General features: G+C 43.1%; 1 protein-coding gene across 1 annotated transcript in view; it reads left to right on the forward strand.

Moving 5' to 3' along the window:
* Nucleotides 1-22,304, forward strand: part of smg6 (SMG6 nonsense mediated mRNA decay factor) — a 473,468-nt gene that overhangs the window by 424,315 nt on the left and 26,849 nt on the right. The window contains 1 exon segment of the mRNA XM_072589202.1: nt 16,554-16,765. Within this exon segment, the coding sequence (XP_072445303.1) occupies nt 16,554-16,765 (212 nt within the window).

Here is a 22,304-nt window from a genome sequence, read left to right on the forward strand (position 1 = left end):
GATTGAGATTAGATTTAGGACATCGTTGGGGCAGTTTTGCTGTAAAGCTTTGAGTAGAATTGGAAGGTAGGTTGGTCCAAAACTTCAGAGATGTGGCAGGAAGATTGAGATTGGAAATATAGAGTTGAGAAATTAGCTGAGACCAGGCTCAGTAGAATTAGGTTAAAACAAGTTTTGAGGCATGTAGTTTGATTGTGTCATCAGACTGGATTGTGTTGTACCTCCTGGACTTGCAGCATTGTCTTTTTCTTTGTTTTAGGAAATTCTGAGGTGGGTTGGAGTTGGGGGACATAACAGGGGCAATCAAATCAAAATGGATAGACCATGTTCTAAAGTTACAGTGGCCCTTAAACCATCAATGAAAATCTTCCCCGGATAAACCAGCCACCATTCTTGTCACTGTGGCTCAGATAGTAACACCAACTTCTCCAAATCGATAGGGTGTGTATTCGAACTCCATGGTAAGAGTTTGAAAGTGCAATCTACACTGATAATCCAACATTATACGAGGGGATGATGCACTGACCTATCTTAAAGATGCTATCCTTTAGATAAAACAGTACACTGAACTCTGCTATCAATTCAAATAAAATTCCCAGAGCAGTTTTCTAAAGAAAGCAGGGATTATTCTCTATCCTGACTAAATATTTTCAAACAAGACAACCAAAAATAAGTCAACTGGTAATTTACCCCACTGCTGTTTGGGGATACTCAAAACAGGTGTCAGTTTGCCTTCATAATAAAGCTGCTATGTTATTCTAAGCTAAATGAAGGGAAGAATTTAGCTGCTGGTTTTTGGACACAGGCTAACTTATTGTACCTGTGATATTCACCTCTTCTTAATAAAAAGTATTACCTGTAATATTATATACCAACACTGAATTATTTGTTAGGCCGCCTAGTTAAATTGTGGGCACATATTTGACAGATGGATGTGAAATTGACCTCTAGAGAATATAAGCCCAGTTTCCTCACATCCTCTTCAGAAAATAACTTGTCCCAGGAATTAATCTGGTGAACACTCCCTCATTGATAAGTATATCATTCCTTAGCTAAGGAGACCAAACTGTGCCTAATAGTCCAGGTTCAATCGCACCAGGCCTCTCAACAATTGCAATATTTTTTATATAATAAACACAAGAAACTGAGCAGCATCTGGGAAAAGAGACAAACAGATTTTACGAGTTCAGTAGATTTTCCTACCCTAAAGGGCATTAGTCAACCAGATGTGCCTTTGCAACAATTGATATGTGGTCACCATTAGACCAACGTTTTTGTTTTAAATCCTAGTTGTAGTTGAGTTCAGATTTCACTATCTGCTGTGGTATTTGAACCTATGTGTCCTGAAAATTAGCCTGGGATTCTGGATTATCAGTTTACTGACATTACAACAATGCCACTGTACTCAAATCTCTTCACAATGAAGATCAACATACCTTTCCCATCTCAATTGTTGGCAGCATATTTAGAAATACTCCATTTGGTCCCGACATCCAAATCATTTATATAAATTGTGAACAGCTGTGGCCCCAGCACTCCTCTGGTAATAGTCTGTCATCCTGAGAATGACCCGTTTGTTTCTACTCTCTCAATCTATGCCAGGGTATGACCCCCAATCCCATTTGCTATATTTTGTTTACTGCTCTCCTATGTGGTACCCTCTGAAAAGTCTTCTGAAAATCCAAATATACCAGATCCATTGGATGGTCTTTATGCACAATGGGCTCTGGGCCCACCAACACTCCCACGTCACAGTCCATTCAAGGAATTCCACTCCAGGCCCACCACCATTGCTACCACTGGGCCTGTCAAGCTGCCGCCATGCAGCCTGCTGCTTCTGTCCATCTGCCAGGAGTAACGATTTAGGCCTCCCACATCGCTGCAGCTGAAGCCCAACATCCCGATTCTAACAGCGACCACAGAGGCCACCCGGCTGTCACCCCCATCTTGAAAGCTGGTACTGCCACCACTGCCTTGTGACCTGCACTGGTGGACCCACCAATGTCAAAGTTACCATGCTGTGATGATAGCCATACTCACTGCCGTCACCAACTCTGAGGGCTCGCTCGCCCCAAGGAGCCACTCTTCTCACCGCTGCACAAATGCCCTCGCCCTTCTGAGGTGCTGAAAAACATTTGAAGAAAGAAAAACAGAAGAAAGTGAGCAAAGGAAAAGTTCAAAAATAAACAGCACACAAGGCCTTAGCCAGGAGCTTAGATGTGGCACTGCTACTCTGCCACCATCTTGGAATTTATTGTCTGTTGTTAATGAAATTGTTTTCTGTTCACCAACGTTTAGATCGTTGATATAGATCAGGTAAAGGTCCCAATATCAACCCCTGGAAAATTACATTACACAACATTGCCCAGCATAAAAAAAATTCATTAACCATTCCTCTCTGTTCCCATCACCTCCACCAGTTTTGTGCCCACAAACTATTGTGAGGCACTTTGATTGACAAGAGAGTCTACTGTGGGAGACCAGACTGCTACAGGGAAAGGGTCTCTCCCAATCCCTGTTCTCCACCAGTTGCTGTTAGCTGTTGCCTCTAACCGGTGAATGACAGCCTGACCGATTAGTGTGCTGTTTGTGCTCTGTCTGCAATGAAGAACTTGGAAAGAATACGAAGCTCTGAGATCGGGAAGACAAAGAGACCCCACATCAAGAGTAGGGGTCAGACCTTAAAGTGGAGAGGCTGCAGTCAGATCAGCCATGATTTAACTGACCAGTGGAATGGGTTTGAGGGGCTGAAAGACCCACTCCTGATATTTCTAATGTTGTCATGAAATTGCAAGTACATACCATTTCACATTTCCATATGTTAAATAAAGATTAGTAGTACACTGCGATGGACTGAAAGAGCAGAAGAGGTCTATAAGTGAAATATGTAAAGCGAGATGCTAGAATATAAGGCAAGAAATTTAAAAAGAAAGGGATAAATATGAGGAGAGAACCTCAATAAATTTAATAACAAAGAGAATTGTTAGATAGAGGTAGGATTCTGAAAAGATGGCAGAGTGCAGTGTGTACAGGAATTGGAAGGGAAACGTAAATACTTCTCCATGTTTGCAGAGGAGAAAGAACTTGGGCAGAGGATGGTACAGTGGTGGTGTTGAAGAGTGAACTTCACCTGGAGACAAGTTGCTGATTGTATGATTGACTCCTGACAGGTGGACAGTGTGTGTGAACAATAACGGGGCAGAAAGATTCCAAACTCAAAACAGGAAACGTCTCTGTCTCTGTCCTCCTCTCTCCATGCCACGACCCACCCACCCCCCCTTTCCTCACCCTCTCCTTGTCCCCTCTGTCCCCTTTGTCTCTGTGTAGTGAAGTAACCAAAACTTTAAAAGGTAGTAAACAATGCTGTCTGCCATTTGCTGTAAACTGTTGCCTCTGTTCAGTCTTTTAGTCAATAGTCAGTTTTGATTCTCCACCCAGAGCAACCATGCCTGTCTGTATATTCATGTATAAGGGTTTACAAAGTAAGTTAGAGTTTCAGCAAGTAGCATTATGGGTTGATATTTTGTTAATCTGAGACAATCAGACAGGAGATTGGGGAATTTGGAATAATTTAATTAAATCTTTAATTTTTGTGATAACCCCAGAATAGTGGGACATGAAGATTTGCACACTTTCTTGAGTGGATCTTGAAAATGCACTTGCAATTGCCTGGTGAGAGCATCAATGATGTTTGTTTTGACCACTCCCTGTGCTAGCAGGTTCCACATTCTAATCACACTGAGTAAAGCAACTTCCCCTTAGTTTCCTATTGGATTATTTAGCAGCTACCTTTTTATAATTATTCAGTCATGGAATGTGGATATCACTAGCTAACCCAGCAGTTATTGTCATCGAGAAGCTGGTGGTGAGCTGCCTTCCTGAACTGCTGCAGTCCATGTGCTGTAGGTACACCCAAATGTTGTGAGGGAGGGAATTCCACAATATTGAAGATAGTGAATGGATTGGAGTGGAAGTTGCAAGTAGTGGTGTTCCCATGCATCTTTGCCTTCTAGGTGGAAGTGGTCGTGGGTTAGGAAGGTGCTGTCTCAGGGTGCATTGCTGCAGTGCATCTTGTGGAGAGGACACACTGCTGCAACTGAACATCAGTGATCAAGTGAGAGGGTGTTTATGGATGTGGTGCCAATTACCTGTAAATGGTCTGCTTTGCCTTGGATGGTGTCAAGCTTCTCAACTGTTATTGGAGTTGCAGTTATCCACGCATGTATGCAGTATTCCTCACACTCATAACTTGTTCCTTACAGCTGGTGGTCAGGCTTTGGGGAATCAGGAGGTGAGTTACTCATTGCAGAATTCCTCATTTTTGATCTGATCTTGTAGGCTCAGTACTTAAATGTTGGTTCAGGTTCTGGTCAGTAGTAACCTCCAGAATGTTGATTGTGTTTAGGTTTAGCAATGACAATGCCACTGAATGTCAAGGGATCGTAATGAGCTTTTCTTCTCATCAATAACCACTGTCTTTGTGGGGTATAAATCCAACCAATGGAGATGTTTCCCTGATTCACACTGAATCCAGTTTTACTGGGATCTTCCATCACTTTACTGAAGGTCAAGATCAGATGACTTGGGCTGTAATTGGCAGGTTTGGATTTGTCCTGCTTTTTGTGAATGGGACATATCTGGGCAATGTTCCACATTGTTATGGAGATGTCAGTATTGGAGCTGGAGCAGATTGGTGAGGAATGCAGCAAGGTCTGGAGCACAAGTCCTCAGTGCTATTGCCAGAATGTTGTCAGGGCCCATAGCCTTTATAATATCCAGGGTCTCCAACTGTTCCCTGATATTACTTGGAGTGAATTGAATGGCAGAATGCTGGTATTTGTGATGCTGGGGACCCGGGAGGAGGCTTAAATGGATTATCCACTCAGCACCTATGGCTGAAGATTGCTACAAACACACAATCCTAGAATCCCTACAGTGTGGAAACAGGCCCTTCAACCCAACAAGTCAACACCGACGCTCCAAGGAGTATCCATTCAAACCCCTTCCCCTACCCTATTACTCAACATTTCCCCTGACTAATGTACCTAACCTACACATCCCTGAACACTATGAGCAATTTAGTATGGCCAATTCACCTGGCCTGCATGTCTTTGGATTGTGGGAGGAAACTGGAGCACCCGGAGGAAATCCCCCAAACATGGGGAGAATGTGCAAACTCCACACAGACAGTCACCCGAGGCTGGAATCAAACCTGGATCCCTGGCACTGTGAGGCAGCAGTGCTAACCACGGAGCCATCGTGCTGCCCCACCTCCTACGCTGATCGGATCCTACGTTATTGAGGATGGGGGTATTTGTGAAGTCTCTTCCTACAGTGAGTTGCTTAATTGTCCAGCACCATTCACAACTGGATCTGGCAGGGCTGCAGGCAGAACTTAGTTTTGGTCTGTTTGATGTGGAATTGTTTAGCTGTGTCTGTCAGTTGTTGTTTTACACACAAGGAGTTCTGTGCTGCAGCTTCAAGGTTGACAGCACAATATAAGTTATACCCGGTGCTGCTCCTGGCATGCCCTCTTGCACTCTCCATTGAACCAAGGTTGATCCCCTGGCCTGATGGTAATAGTTGAATGAGGGAATACACCAGGCCATGAGGTTACAGATTGTCTTGGAGTGCAAGTCTGCTGCTGTTGATTGCCCATAGCACCTGTCTCGCATTACTAGATCTGTTCAAAGTCTGTCCCATTTATCATGGAGTTAGTGCCACACAACAAGATGGAAGGAATTCTCACTGTAAAAATGAGAATTTGTCTCCACAAGGACTGTGCGGTAGTGACTCCCGCTGAAACTGACATGGGCAGATGTATCTGGTGCAAAAAGTCAATTTGATGAGGATGAGGTCAAGTATGTTTTCCCCCTGTGGTTCCTTCACAAACTGCCACAGTCTCAGTCTAGCAGCTGGAGTATTAGGATGCAGAAGTTATACTGCAATTGTGCAAGAACCTGATTAGACCCCACTTGGAGTGTGAGCCAATCTGGGTACAAGGAAGAATATATTGATCTTGGAGGGAGTACAACATAGATTTACAAGAATGAAACCTGGACTTCAGGGGTTAAATTACAAGGAGAGCTTATACAAATGAGACCTGTTTTATCGAGAATTTAGAAGGTTAAGGGGTGACCTGATCCATGTCTTCAATGAAAGGACAGGGTCGATCATTTATTCCCACTGGCTGGAGATTCTGGAACTAGAGGGCATATTCTGAGAATTAGGCCCAGACTATTCAGGAGAAATGTTAGGAAGCACTTCTATCCGCAAAGGGTGGTGGGTGTTTAGAGCTCTTCATTAGATAGTAATGGATGCTAGATCAGTTGTTAATTCTAAATCTGAGGTAGATATACGTTTGTTAAGTAAAGGTATTAAGGGATATGGGCCAAAGGCAAGTATGTGGAGTGAGGTCACAGAATGCACCTCCTCCCCCAAGAGTATCCAATGCAAACATACCGTTTTGAATATTGCTGGGGGGAACGACTTACCAGGGGTAAGCCATGTGGTATCAGTCTCTGAAGGGGGGAGTGGAGTAGAGCATTAGTCATTGGGGACATAGTTAGGGGGACAGATAGGGGATTCTGTGGGAACAGGAGACACTCATGATGCCAGGTGCCAGGGTTCATGATGTCTCGGATCGTGTTTTTAGGATCCTTAAGGGGGAGGGGGAGCAGCCCCAAGTCATGGTCCACATGGGAACCAATGACAGAGGTAGGAAAAAGGATAGGGATTTAAGGCAGAAATTCAGGGAGCTAGGGTGAAGCTTAGAGCTGGGGCAAACCTAGTTGTTACCTCTGGTTTGTTACCTATGCCACATGCTAGTGAGACGGGGAACAGGGAGAGAGAGGAGTTGAACATGTAGCTACAGGGATGGTGCAGGAGGGAGGCATTCAGATATCTGAATAATTGGGGCTCATTCTGGGGTAGGTGAGACCTCTACAAACAGGATGATTTTCACCTGAACCAGAGGGATACCAATACTCTTGGGAAATTTGCTAATGCTTTTCGGGAGGGTTTAAACTAATTAAGCAGGTGGATGGGAACCTGAATTGTAGCTCCACTATACAGGAGGCTGAGAGTAGTGAGATCATAAATAAGGTTTCAAGGGCACAAGAGTGTACCAGCAAGCAGGAAGGTGGTTTGAAATGGGTCTACTTCAATGCCAGGAACATCCAGAATAACGTGGGAGAACTCGCAGTTTGGGTTGGTACCTTGGACTTGGATGTTGTGGCCATTTCAGAGACATGGATAGAGCAGGAACAGGATTGGTTGTTATAGGTTCCAGGGTTTAAATATTTCAGTAAGAACGGGAAGGTAGCAAAAGAGGGGAGATGTGCATTGTTAGTTAAGGACAATATTATGGTGGCAGAAAGGACGTTTGATGAGGATTCGTCTACTGAGGTAGTGTGAGCTGAGGTTAGAAACAGGAAAGGAGAGGTCACCCTGGTGTAGTTTCCTCTAGTCCTCCGAAAAATTCCAGGGATGTAGAGGAAAGGATAGCAAAGATGGTTCTGGATAGGAGCAAAAGTAACAGTGTAGTTGTTATGGGGGCTTTAACTTTCCAAGTATTGACTGGAAATACTATAATTCAAGTACTTTAGATGGGTCAGTTTTTGTCCAGTGTGTGCAGGAGGATTTCCTGACACAGTACGTAGATAGGCCAACAAAGGGCGAGGCTACATTGGATTTGGGACTGGGTAATGAACCCGGCCAGGTGCTAACTGGGGGAAAGGCAATTATGATGCAATTAGGGCAAGATTTAAGATGCTTAGGATGGAGAAGGAAACTGCAAGGAATGGGCAGAATTGAAATTTGGAGCTTATTTAAAGAACAGCTACTGTGTGTCCTTGATAAGTATGTATATGTCCAGCAGGGAGGAAGTGGTCGAGCGAGGGAGCCGTGGTTGACTAAAGAAGTTGAATCTCTTGTCAAGAGAGAGAAGAAGGCTTATGTAAAGATGAGACATGAAGGTTCAATTTGGGCGTTTGAGAATTATAGGTTAGCCAGGATGGACCCAAAGAGAGAACTAAGAAAAGCCAGGAGGGGACATGAGAAGTCTTAGGCAGGTAAGATCAAGGAAAACCCTATCGCAGTCCATAGGTATGACCATAAAACATAGGAGTGGAAGTAAGGCCATTCGGCCCATCCGGTCCATTCTGCTGTTTGATCATGGCTGATGGGCATTCCAACTCCACTTATCTACACTCTCCCCATAGCCCTTAATTCCTTGCGAGATTAAGAATTTATCAGTCTCTGCCTTGAAGGCATTTAACGTCCCGACCTCCACTGCGCTCCGTGGCAATGAATTCCACAGGCCCACCACTCTCTGGCTGAAGAAATGTCTCCTCATTTCCATTCTAAATTGACCCCCTCTAATCCTAAGGATATGCCCATGGGTCCTAGTCTCCCCACCTAACGGAAACAACTTCCCAGCATCCACCCTTTCTAACCCATGCATTATCTTGTAAGTTTCTATTAATCTCCCCTCAACCTTTTAAACTCTAATCAATACAATCCCAGGATCCTCAGCTGTTCATCATATGTTAGGCCGACTATTCCAGGGATCATCCGTGTGAATCTCCACTGGACACGCTCCAGTGCCAGTATGTCCTCCTTGAGGTGTGGGAGCTTTATAAAGTCTCAGTAGCACATCACTGCTTTTATATTCCAACCCTCTTGAGCTAAATAACAACATTACATTCGCTTTCTTAATCACGGACTCAACCTGCAAGTTAACCTTTAGAGAATCCTCGACTAGCACTCCCAGGTCCCTTTGTACTTTGGCTTTATGAATTTTCTCACCATTTAGAAAATAGTCCATGCCTGTATTCTTTTTTCTGAAGTGCAAGATCTCACATTTGCTCACATTGAATTTTATCAGCCATTTCCTGGACCACGCTCCTAAACTGTCTAAATCTTTCTGCAGCCTTCCTACTTCCTCAGTACTACCTGCTTGTCCACCTAACTTCGTATCATCAGCAAACTTTGCCAGAATGCTCCTAGTTCCTTCATCCAGATCATTAATATATAAAATGAACAGCTGCGGCTCCAACACTGAACCCTGCGGGACACCACTTGTCACCAGCTGCCATTCTGAAAAAGAACCCTTTATCCCAACTCTCTACCTTCCATCAGACAGCAAATCCTCAATCCATCCCAGTAACTCACCTTGAATACTGTGGGCCCTCATCTTGCTCAGCAACCTCCAGTGAGGCACCTTATCAAAGGCCTTTTAGAAGACTAGATAGATAACATCCACTGGGTTTCCCTGGTCTAACCTACTTGTTATCTCTTTAAAGAATTCTAACAGGTTTTTCAGGCACGACCTCCCCTTACAAATCCATGCTGACCTATTCTAATCCAACCCTGCCTTCCAAGAATTTAGAAATCTCATCCTTAACGATGGATTCTATAATTTTACCAACAACTGAGGTTAGGCTAATTGGCCTATAATTTTCCATTTTTTGTCTTGATCCTTTCTTAAACAAGGGCGTTACAACAGTGATTTTCCAATCATCTGGAATGTTCCCTGACTCTAGTGATTTTTTGAAAGATCACAGTCAGTGCCTATTTCCTCAGCCACCTCCCTCAGAACTCAAGGATGTAGCCCTCCAGGCCAGGAGATTTATCAATGTTTAGACCTTTTAGCTTTTCTAGCACTTCCTCTTGTGTAATTACTACCATACTCAACTCTGCCCTCTGAGTGTTCTTAATTGTTGGGGTATTATTCATGTCTTCCGCCGTGAAGACTGACAGACAGTTCTTAAGCTCTTTCCTTATCTCCCATCACTACCCTTCCTGCATCAACTTGGAGCAGCCTGATGTCTACTTTTGCCTCCCATTTGTTTCTTATGTATTGAAAGAAACCTTTAATATCATTTCTAATATTACTGGATAGCCTACCTTTATATTTGATCCTCTCCTTCCTTATTTCTCTCTTTGTTATCCTCTGTTTGTTTTTGTAGCCTTCCCAATCTTCTGATTTCCCAGTGCTCTTGGCCACTTTATAGGATCTCTCTTTCTCTTTGATACATTTCCTGACTTCCTTTGTCAGCCATGGTTGTCTAATCCCCTCCCCCGGCTAATCTTTCTTTGGGACAAACCTGTGTACTGTGTCCGCAATTACACCCAGAAACTCCTGCCATTGTTGATCTACTGTCTTTCCCATTAGGCTCTGCTTCCAGTCGATTTCCGTCAGTTCCTCTCTCATGCCCCTGTAATTACCTGTATTTAACTGTAACACCATTACATCCGATTTTGCCTTCTCTCTTTCAAATTGCAAACTGAACTCTGCCATATTATGATCGCTGCTTCCTAAGTGTTCTGTGACTTTAAGATCTTTTATAAAGTCTGGCTCATTACATAGCACTAAGTCCAGAAAAGCCTGCTGCCTTGTGGGCTCCATCACAAGCTGTTCCAAAGAGTCATCCTCTCAGCATTCCATGAATTCCCTTTCTTAACGGCAATATTTTTCCCCCAATCCACTTGCATATTGAAGTCCCCCATAGACCTTGCCTTTCTGACACGCCCTATCTATTTCCCAGTACATCTTGTACCCCTGGTCCTGACCACTGCTGGGAGGTCTGTACGTAACTCCCATTATGGTTTTTCTGCCTTTGTGGTTCCTCAACTGTACCCACATAGACTCCACACCATCTGGCTCTATGTCATTCAGTGTGATAGATTTAATTTCATTCCTAACTAACAAGGCACACCCACCCCCTCTGCTCACTTCCCTGTCTTTCTGATAAGTTGTAAATCCTTGGATGTTTAACTGCCAGTCCTGAACCCCTGTAACCACGTCTCTGTCACGATGATTTGTGCCGTTAATTCATCTACTTTGTTATGAATACTGCGAGCATTCAGGTAAAGCACCTTAATGCTAATTTCCTTATCCTGATTTCCAATATCTCTAGTGATAGGTCCTAAATTATCCTTCCTTTTTGCTTCATTCCTAGCCTGCCTTGAACTGAAACCCTGCACACATGCTAACCTGCTACTTATCTTTCTACTTGACTCCGTACTCCCTGTTGCTTTCCCTTTCCCTTCCCCCCCACCGACTCACAAATTTAAAGTCCTAGTGACCACCTTACTTATCCTTTTCGCTAGAACACTGGTTCCAGATCGGTACAGGTGGAGACCATCCCATTGGTTCAGATCCCCCTGGTTCCAAAACTGATGCCAATGTCCCATAAAATGGAAACCCTCTTTCCCACACCAATCTCCTAGCTGCATGTTTACTTCCCTATTTTTCTTATCCCTATGCCAATTAACACGTGGCTCGGGCAGTAATCCAGAGATTATGACCCTCAAGGACCTGTTCTTCAATTTCCTTCCTCGTGCTTGATAATCCCTGAACAGGTCCCCCTTCCTAGTCTTGTCTATGTTGTTAGTCCCAACATGAACCACAACTGGATCCTCTCCCTCCCGCCCCAATATCCTACAAGCCGGTCGGAGAAGTCCTGCACCCTGGCACTGGGCGGGCAACACACCATGTGGGACTCCCAATCCGGCTCGTTATCTGTCTCCCTAATTATAGAATCCCCTATAACAACGACTTGTCTATTGCTCCCCCCTCTTGAGTGGCCTTCTGCACCATGGTGCTGTGCTCAGCTGGCTCATCCTGTCCAGAGCCCTTTCCCTCATCCATACAGGGAGCAGGAATCTCATACCTGTTGGACAAGGCCAAGGGCTGAGGCTCCTGCACTCCTGAACTCAGAATCCCCCTACCCGCCTGACTTACAGTCACACCCTGTTGCCCCTGAACACTTACTGAATTACTTAATCTACCAGGTGTGACAGCCTCCTGAAACAAAGCGTCCACACTGTGACCTCTTACAGATTGAGGGGCCAACAAAAAGGACACATAGAAGTAAGATCAAATTTAAAACATGAGGACATGGATCAAAAGAAACAGTATACAGAGGGGATTGTGAAAATATAGAACTTGCAGCATTAATGATTGAAACAAAGCCTTTCACCATTTAAAAATGAGTTAGATTGGTGAACAAAGGAAATAGCGAAAAGGATGGGCAAATGGGATGACAGTTTTGTTCATGTGGAGGATAAACTCCTATACAGACCAATTAGACTGAAAGGCCTCTGTTCTGATATAATTTTGTTGCAACTTTTTTCTGTTCAGTATTTTTCAACATAAGGTTCTCCCTTCAAATGTAGTTCGGGTTAAGTCAAACTGCAGGGATTATCCTTAGTTTTACACATTAAGACCTGCCACTGATGTCTGATCTTTGCGGGGAACTGCTCAGTGAACCTTGAGTATGATAAACATCAGCAACTAATTCCATTGTATGCTGCACTGCTTGGGTAACATACAAGCCAAAACCAATATTGGGAAGGGGGAGCTGTGCATCCAAGGATAAATTAACTTCATTACCTTATACCAGGCTACGGCAGTTTACTTTGGAAAACCTAACCTGTAGTGCTTCTTACTGAAATTCTCCCTTCTCCCTTTCAATCGAAGATCATTCCAACTCCTACCCTTGTTATTACTCTTCCCAAAGAAGCTATTAATCCTTTTGTAGATTGATTTTCCAATTTTGTCTTTCCACCTGATTATCATCTCATCTTTTGGAATGAGTTTAGGAACTGTTGCCAAAGAACCAGAATGTTTTGCCTTTGCAATAAAGCATAAGCAATGGCCTAGTGGTATTAACACTAGACTATTGTTTTGGAAACCCAAGTAATCTTCTAGGTTCAAATTCCACCTTGGCAGATGATGAAATTTGAATTCAATAAAAATCTGGAATTAAAAGACCAGTGATGACCACAAATCTGTTGTCAGTTACAAGGTTTAAAAACCCCCATCTGGTTCACAATGTCCTTGAAGGAAAGCTGCCATCTTTACCTGGTCTACCCCGTGTGTGACACCAGGCCCACAGCAATGTGCTTGACTGTTAACTGCCCTCTGGGTAATGAATGCTGATGCAGCCAGTGGCACCTTCAACCTGTAAATGAACTTTTAAAAAGAAACAGAAGGTTTTTTTTTGGCTATTTATTCTTTAATGAGGTGTGGGAATCACTGGTGAATTCAGCATTTGTTTCCAGCCCCTAGTTACCCTTGAATTGAGTGACCTCCGATACCATTTCAGAGTTCAGTTAAGAGTCTGGAATAAGATGTAAACCAGACCAGGTATGGATCGGCAAATTCCCAAATGAATTTTTACATTGATCAATGATAATTTCATGGTCACTAAGACAAGTTTTATTTTCCAGATTGATTAATTCAATTCAGATTTTGCTAAGATTTGAACCCATGCTCCCAGCGTATTAGGCAGGGCCTCAAGATTAGTAGCCCAGTGACGTTCCTACTGCAGCACCACTCTCTCTGCATCCACAGTTTCACATTTTAAATCAACCTGTTTCGACATGTGACACACCTCCAATGCAGGTGGGACTTAAATTGGGACACTGTCAGTTCATTAGTTGTACGTACTGCAGAAAATTATCTTGGTTTAATTTTTTGTCAGAACCTTGGTCTAATGGGGAAGTGCCATGGAGTCAACAAGTAAACATAGCCTTGTGCCTGCAGTATGGAAGTGGTGCATTCAGACATAGGATTAATGCTTCAAAGTGTAATAGAATACCTGCTCAATGTTCTAGTTTGATTCAGATAGAATCTGACATTGACAAAGGCCAGTCTAATTCCCTGAGAACAATCTGCCATTTTTCTAAAGTACTGCCCTTGCCCTAAATCTTTAGATCATACTTTTAACAAATTGTTCACCTGTTTCAAATTAGTAACAAGAAAACTATAACTGCAGGCGGCTAAATGGATTCAATCAGAGGACCATAGCAAGAGTCCGTCTGTTCCATCTGCTCACTTAACTTAAGCCTTTAAGTGCAAAGCCAAATCAAATTGATGAGATGGTTATTTTAATTTCCTCCCCCTCCCCACATACACCAGAGATTAATACTCTAATTATATGATATCATAGGATCTGGAATGCTAAATTGATCTAGTTTGGGTTTCCCTTGAGAAGAGGGATTGACCTTGGCTTCACCCAACTTGTTGCCATGTTGAACACTGCAAGAGACACTGCCACGTCATAGAGTATGCTGTGTACTGAAGGTGGCTGAACTTAGTCTTTGAAGCGATTGTTTCCAGCAAGTGAGGAATGTCATTGTAGGTGAAGAGACAATGTGATATTTAACGTGCCTGGTGTCAGCAGCCACAGTCCCCAGTCTGGAAAGCCTCTTATTTATACAACACATTGAGCAAAGTAGAAGTGTGAAAGGTACAGTGCAGGATTGTTATAAAACAAAATTTGACATCGTGATATTAGGACATGTGACCAATTGCCTAGTCGAACATGTTTAAACAGCATCTCAAAGGAAGAAAAAAGGGCAGAAATATCTAGGGAATGAATTCCCAAGCTTAGGGCTTCCGCAGTTGAAGGTACAGCTGTCAATGGTAAGGCCATCACAGTCTGGGTTTGCAGGATGACAAAATTGGCAGAGTGCAGAGACCTTGGAGGATTGTAGGACTGAAGGTGAAATGGATGAGGCCTTGAAGGGATTTAAAACAAGGATGAAAATTTTAAAATTCAAGGTATCGCTTAATCAAAAGCTAATGTTAATCCTGAATTAGGTACAGAGTTAAAGATCTATTTACACTGCTCCTGAAACATTCAAATGGCGAGCATAGTGCAGATTAGGTACAGAATGAAGTTCCCTCTACATTCTTCCATCTTACACTCCCAGGACACAGACAGCATAAGGTAAACTACAGAATAAAACTCTCCCAGGAAAGGAACAGCACGGGATTAGACACTGAGTAAAGCATCCTCTACACTGTCCCGATCAGACACTCCCAGGACAGGTACAGTACAGGGTTAGATACAGAGTAAACCTGCTCCTGCTCTTTAAAATGAAAGTAAAGTTTTCTCGTAACTGTTCCGATCAGACGCTCCCAGGACAAGTACAGTACAAATTTGGATTAAAGCTCCGCCTCCAATGTCACCAATTGTTCCTCAGGTTAAATATATACCTGTTCCCATCAGAAGGTGTTTTTCTGTGTCAGAAGTTGTCTTGGTCTGAACCAGGGTTTCAGTGATAAAAGGGTTGTCCTGTCTTGTCTTTGTGATGATTGAAAATGTTTGATGCAATGATGTTTTCAATGATCAGTCACCTTTATGGCAGAGCTTGCTGCTGGGACAACTGGTCTGCATAGAAATGTCTGTTTGAAACTGACTGATAGTTACCAGCAACTCAGAAATTTATAGAAGTAGTAAATGCCAGAACATAACCCAATAAATTCTTGTCACTTAGTTTCTTTCAGTTTGCTGAGATTATCAGTTGATAAGTGTTGTTCAGAGTTGCATTTCAGCTCTTGCATTCATTGGTATGACTTCCAGGTGGTACTGCCAAGTGGTGGAAGGTCCACAAGGAGAAGAGAGAATGTGTGAAGCTCCACTCCTTAAACTTGTGCAGTTGGTATTTAGATATATAATATTGAGCAATTTGTATTTGTTGTATGGTGAAGAAGGTAAGACTGTAATGTGGCAGCTAATGGGACTCTGGTCCTGGCGTGATCTTACAGCTAACGTTGTCAGTATTTCAGAATTATGGAGGGTGATTTCTGGCACTAACTAACCAGTCTTCATCCAGTTTGTTACTTTTGCTGAAGGTGGGTCACATTGAGCCCAACAGCAGCAAACCAAGGAAGGATATTGTTGCTACCACTTGTAGTACCAAGTACTTCTGTCACCTCTCAATTGAAACTGCCTTCAGCACACTTCCAGGCAGTGCATTGCATAGCCTAACTACTCGCTGTGAGAAAACGTTTGTTCTTTCAAAACCCTTTCTTCGTTTGCTCATCACTTGAAATCTATGCCCTCTGTTCCTTTCCTGAGTGAGAACAGCTGCCCTCTATCCAGTCCACTTTTGATCCTGACAAGCTCCATCAGATCTTCTCTTATCCACCTTTTGACCAGGTAGAACAGTCCCAACTTCTGCCCCTATTAATAAAGTTGTATGCTTTACTTACTGCTTTCTCTACATGTCCTGCCACTTTCAATGATCTGTGCATTTATACGCCCATGTACATCACTCCTGCACCCCTTTTCAATTGCACCCACTATTTTTTATTATCTTTCAGTGTTCTTCCTGCCAAAGCATGCCATCTCACACTTCTCTATATAGAACCACCTAACTGCCCACTCCACCAACTTGACAATGTCCTTTTGTAGTACCTGTCCTCAGTTTACAATGCCCCCAAGTTTTGTATCATCTGCTCACTCTGAAATTGTTGCCTCTACATCAAAAAGTCAAAGAGTTGAGCAGCGAAGGTGAACAAGAGATTACTGTCATGGCAATCCATGCCTTGGGCACAGACTGAAGCAGAATCACTTCCCTGGATGGTGCACATCTGCAGTAATTTGGTTGGTTGTATATATATTTTGAGAAGATTTCTCTGTGTCTGTGTAGTCTCAAACTGGGAGTGTTAATATGAAATTTTGGATAATTTCCTGCCTTTTCAAATACTGGATGTAGAATTGACAGACTATCTGTGCTGTTTAATGTTTCAGTGATAAATGAGCTGGATGGTCTGGCTAAAGGCCAGGACACAGACTACCACGGTGGAAACCATGCCAAATTGGTGCAGGAGAGAGCCAAGAAAGCCATTGACTTCCTGGAGCAAAAGTTCGAATCCCGTGACTCATGTCTGCGGGCTCTTACCAGCAGAGGTAACGAGCTGGAGTCAATTGCGTTCCGGAGTGAGGATACAACCGGACAGCAGGTAATTACAAGAATGTGACGTAGCTTTCTCTCATCGTCTCTTCTTTCACAATCCTCCCAACTCTCTCATCCAGCTCTGTGAGTTCAAGCCCAACCCCAGGACTTGAGCCAATAAGATAAACTGACTTGTCACTGTGGCTTTGAAGGAATTGAGGTACTATTCTTCAAATGGGATGTCAATCTGTCTGCCTTTTCTGGTGGTTCAGATGGAGGTTAAAGATCCTATCATATTATACCAAGTAAAGTGAGGAGTTTTCCCAGTCTCATGACTAATACTCCAGTGCAGATGCAGCACAACATGACTAAATGTGAAGCTGAACACTTCAGTCTGGAAATCTGAAAGGAAAAGAATTATTTAAATGGTGATATTTTGGGAAGTGTGGGTGTACAGAAGGATCTGTTTGTCCTTACACCAACAGTCAAAGAAATTTGACAGGCAGATGCAGCAAACAGTTAGGAAGACAAATAGTATATTGGCCTATATTGCAAGAAGATTTGAGTCAGAAGTAGGGATGTTTTTCTGCAGTGAGATAAGGCCTTGGTGAGACCAGACAGAGAGTATCGTATGCAGTTTAGGTCTCCCTAACGAAGCGGGATATACTTTACATGGAGGGGGAGCTGTAGATATTCACTAGACTGATACCAGGGATGGCAGGTTTGTGATATGAGGAGAGCTTGTCTCAACTGGTCCTGCATTCACTAGAGTTTAGAAGGATGAGAAGGGATCTGATTGAAACCTATAAAATTCTGACAGGACAGACTAGATGTGGGCAGGGGTTGTTTTCCTCTGACTGTGAAATCTAGAACCTGGGAATACAGTCACAGGATATGAGGTAGGACATTTAGGAGTGAGATGAGGAAACATTTCTACACTCAAAGGGTAATGAACCTGGGGAATTCTCTTCCACAGAAGGCTGTGGAGGCTAATTCACTGAAAATTTCAAGAAAGGATAGGTGATGCCTTTAAAATTGAAGAAAGATAAGAGGTATGGAGAGGAAGCAGGAACTTGGCATTGAAATAGAGGATCAGCCATAATCATATTCAGCAGGGAAACTCAAACAGGCAAATGGCCCATTCCTAATTTGTGTTTTCACTATCACCACCAAAGCAGTTTAACAGACCATTCATCTTATTTTGCCGTATGGAAAACTATTGCCTTGTTTGCCTAATATAATCATGGATTACCAGTCCCAAAATCAGGCATTCAGATCTCACCAGAGCAAGGGTGAAACTGAATTCAATTGATAAGGTCATTTTTGAGCAGGCAGATGGATGATTATTGAATGTCAAGCCATTCAGCCCCCATGAGTCTGTTGTACCTTTCAGTGAAATCATGGCTGATCTGTGGCCTAACTCCATATACCTGCCTTTGGCCCATACCCCCCTAATATTGTTGCTTAACAAAAATGTATCTATCACAGATTTAACATTAACAACTGATCCAGCATCCATTGCCATTTGTGAATGAAGCTTCCAAAGATTTACCACTCCTTGTACGTGGAACTGCTGCCTAACATCTCTCCTGAATGGTCTGGCCCTAATTCTCAGGCTACACCCTTGGTTCCAGGATCCCTGGGGACAGAATATAGAAAGACTGATTTGGAACAAAAATGAATTACTTGGTCAAGTTTGTGTTAATTAAGCCAGTGTGGATTTCTGAAGGGCAAAATGATTTCAAACTGACTAGTTTGAGGTTTCAAAAAGGTGGCAAGAGGTTAGTGCACTGATGTGGTGTACATTGACTTTGGTAAAGCATCACCCAGACCCGTGAGCAAGGTTATAGTTTGTGGAGTATCAGCAACAATAACAACATGGAAATGGCATTTCTTGAGTGATAAGAAACACAGAGTAGTAGTTGATGGATGCTTTTGAGCTGAAGGAGGGTTTGTCTTGGAACTTCCAAAGGTCAGTGTTCAGACCCTTGCTTTTCCTGTTCTGTACTAGACCATAATATACTCTGGACAATTTCAGAATTTGTGAATGATCTGAATCATTGTGAATTTTGAGGATTCAATATAATTTAGAAGGGGACACAGGGTTTGGTTCAGTGCTGGAAAGTGAGAAATGATTCTTTTTATTGGGAGGAACATGGAGAGATGGAACAAAATAAAGAGCTTAACTCTAAAGGGGGGTGCAGGAGCAGAGGGATGAAGGGGGATATATAGAATAGTAATTGAAGATGGCAGGGTAGGTTAGGAACACTGAATAAAACATCCAGAATCGCAGGCTTTATTATTGAGAGCAGAGAGTACAAATATAAGGCAGTTAAACTTGTTAAAGTGCTGGTTTGGCCCCAACTGCAATATTGAATCCAGTACTGAGCACCAGATTTCAGCAAGAATGTGGAAGTTTTGCTGAGGCTAGAGACATGATTCACGTTAATGTTTCCAGGGATGAAGAACCTCTGTCTCATTGGTAGGTTGGTGAACTGGGACTATGGTTGGGATGGATACCCCACTGATGTTTCCTGTTGTGGGAGGGGCTAAACGTAAGGTATATAGAATAAAAGGTTCTTCCTTTTAAGGGAGAGACGGAGGAATATTTTCCCAGAGGGTCATTAAAGTGTAGAGTTCTGTTCCCCAGAGGCTGGGTCTTTAAATTTACTCAGAGATGAATTAGATTTTTGGTTGACATTGGGATCAAAGGTTCTGGGGAACAGAGAAGAAAATGGGCAAGATCAGCCACCATCGCATTAAATGGTGGAGTAGGCTCAAAGTCTGTAAGGACCACAGCTGTTCCTAAGTCCCATGTTCATGTTGACAAAGAGAAGTTTCAAAGGTTACTTGTGAGGTTTCAACATCATCCCAAACGTCTCTTCAGGAATATCTGAGGAAGAAACTTTAGTGGAGTGGAAGGATTGAAAACAAGAAAACACAGATTAGAGATAATTGACAAAAGAAATAATGGCAGCAAAAGGAGAAACATTTTCATTCCACGAATGATTAGGATCTGGACTACGCTGGTTGTGAGTGTGGTGGAGACAGGCTCCATTAAGGCAGTCAAGAGGAGTTGGGTTATCATCTGAAAAGAATGTTAATGATTTTGTGTGTGTGTGGGTGTGTGTGTACGTATGTGTTGGGGGTTGGAGGGGGTGAGTTGGAGTAGGGACTAGGTACTAGGTGAAATGCTCATTTGAAAACCCAATAGCGAGACACTGGGTGAAATAGCCACCTCCTACATTGTAACCATTCTATGGCCATAAAGATCAAACTACTCCATAGGGAGAGGCTGAATAGGCTGGGACTGTTTTACATGGAGCATCGGAGACTAAAAACCTTGTAAAGGTTTTTAAACTCATGAGGGGCAAGGAAAGGGTAAATAGACAAAATCCTTTACCTGTCAAAAAGTGTGGTGCTGGAAAAGCACAGCCAGTCAGACAGCATCCGAGGGGCAGGAGAGTCGACGTTTCGAGCATAAGTTCTTCATCAGGAATGTGGGGGTCCCAAGGGTGCTGAGAGATATATGGGAGTGGGCTGGGACTGGGGGAAAGGTCGGTAGGAATGTATTAGGCAGATGAAGGTGGGGGTGAAGGTGATAGGTCGAAACAGAGGGTGGAGCTACTAGGTGGGACGGAAAATGGGCAGGTAGGACAGTTCAAGAGGGCAGTGCCGAGTTGGATGTTTGGATCTGGGATAAGTTTGAGGATGGGGAAATGAGGAAATTGGTGAAATTGACATTGACCCTCTACACAAATCCAGTTGAGTCTTTATGGTTTCATGTCACTCTGTTGGAATTAGGCAATGAATGATAATTACCCCAGTGGAGTTCATCTTTCAATCGCACCTTTATTATCTTCCAGACTCGACACTGAGTTCAGTAATCTCAAACCGTGAGCTCTCGACCTGTTTTGTTGCTCTTTCTTGGTGTATTTTGTGCTTTCTCTTATTTTTGCTTTCAGACAACAACATGCTTGCTTTAAGTACATTTTCTGTTGCCTCGTTATCTTTTCCTCTGGCCCTGTAAAGCTCATCTTTCTCTCCTTCCTGCCTGGTCTTCCACCCCATCACAGACCTTCCGTTTGGCCATGCCCCAGCCAGCCCTTGGCACAAACCCATCACATCTTTAATGTTTCCCAGTTCTGAAGAAAGGCTTTTGAGCTGAAACTGTTTCTGTTGTGCAGTGCTGCTTGACCAGCTTGGTATTTCCTATTTTTACTTCAGATTTCTAGTCTCTGTAGTACTCTGCTTTTCAGGTTATCTCCAACTGTGATGCCAGAAAAGAGAGAGAATCTGGTCACCATGACCATCCTATATCACTCAATGAACTTTGAACTTAAAGCTAAGTGGATATGACAGGACTGTATACATTAGTGGGCGGCACGGTGGCACAGTGGTTAGCACTGCTGTCTCACAGCGCCTGAGACCCGGGTTCAATTCCCGCCTCAGGCGACTGACTGTGTGGAGTTTGCACGTTCTCCCCGTGTCTGCGTGGGTTTCCTCCGGGTGCTCCGGTTTCCTCCCACAGGCCAAAGATGTGCAGGTCAGGTGAATTGGCCATGCTAAATTGCCCGTGGTGTTAGGTAAGGGGTAGATGTTGATGTAGGGGTAGGGGTATGGGTGGGTTACGCTTCGGCGGGGCGGTGTGGACTTGTTGGGCCGAAGGGCCTGTTTCCACTCTGTAAGTAATCTAATCTAATCTAATCTAATTCTTTCTGTGTCTTTACAGCAGTGAGTTAGGCTGGTCAAGAATCAGGTCAAGAATCTGGTTTTAAATATTGGAAATTTTGGGTTATTTGAAAAATGGTGCAGGTAATCAAATGCCTCACTAATTCTTTAAATCTGAAGCATTTACTCATATTGGGACAACTGGCTTTTTAATGAAAGCTTCATACAGTTGCCTTGTTGGTACTGGCTTCATCCTGAAGTCTTGATATTTGTTCTGATGTCTCAGAACCTGTGTGATCAAGTCTGGAGCAGTCTGATCAGAAATGTTACCCTCCAGACATACGATAAATTCTTCTTTAAAAATGTATTTTTGTAAACTTTATGAATTTTTGTTTGTCAGAATTTGAGAGGAGTTTGATAGATTGCTAATTCATGTTAGGCAGCCATGTCCCAGCCTGTATCAGGTACGAGAAGGTTCTTGTAGAGCCTCAGTCATACAGCATGGAAACAGAGCCTTCGGTCCAACCAGTCCATGCCAACCATGTTCCCAAATTAAACTGGTCCCACCTGCCTGCATTTGACCTACGTCCCTCCAAACCCTTCCTATTCATCACCTTATCCAAATGTCTTTCAAATGTTGTAACTGCACCTGCATCTATCACTGGCAGTTCATTCCAAACACCAACCACCCTCTGTGTTTAAAAAAGAATTACTCCATGTCCTTTTTAAATCTTTCTCCACTCACATTAAAAATATGCTCCCTAGTTTTGAATTCCCCCACACTAGAGAAGAGACACTTGTCATTCACCTTATCCATGCCCATTATGATTTTATAAACCTCTATAATGTCACCCCTCAACCTTCTGCACTCCAGTGAAAAAAGTCCCAACCTTTCCAGTCTATTTTTATATCTCAAACCCTCCATTCCTGGCAAC

Source organism: Chiloscyllium punctatum, chromosome 19, assembly GCF_047496795.1.
Source record: "Chiloscyllium punctatum isolate Juve2018m chromosome 19, sChiPun1.3, whole genome shotgun sequence".
NCBI lineage: Eukaryota > Metazoa > Chordata > Chondrichthyes > Orectolobiformes > Hemiscylliidae > Chiloscyllium > Chiloscyllium punctatum.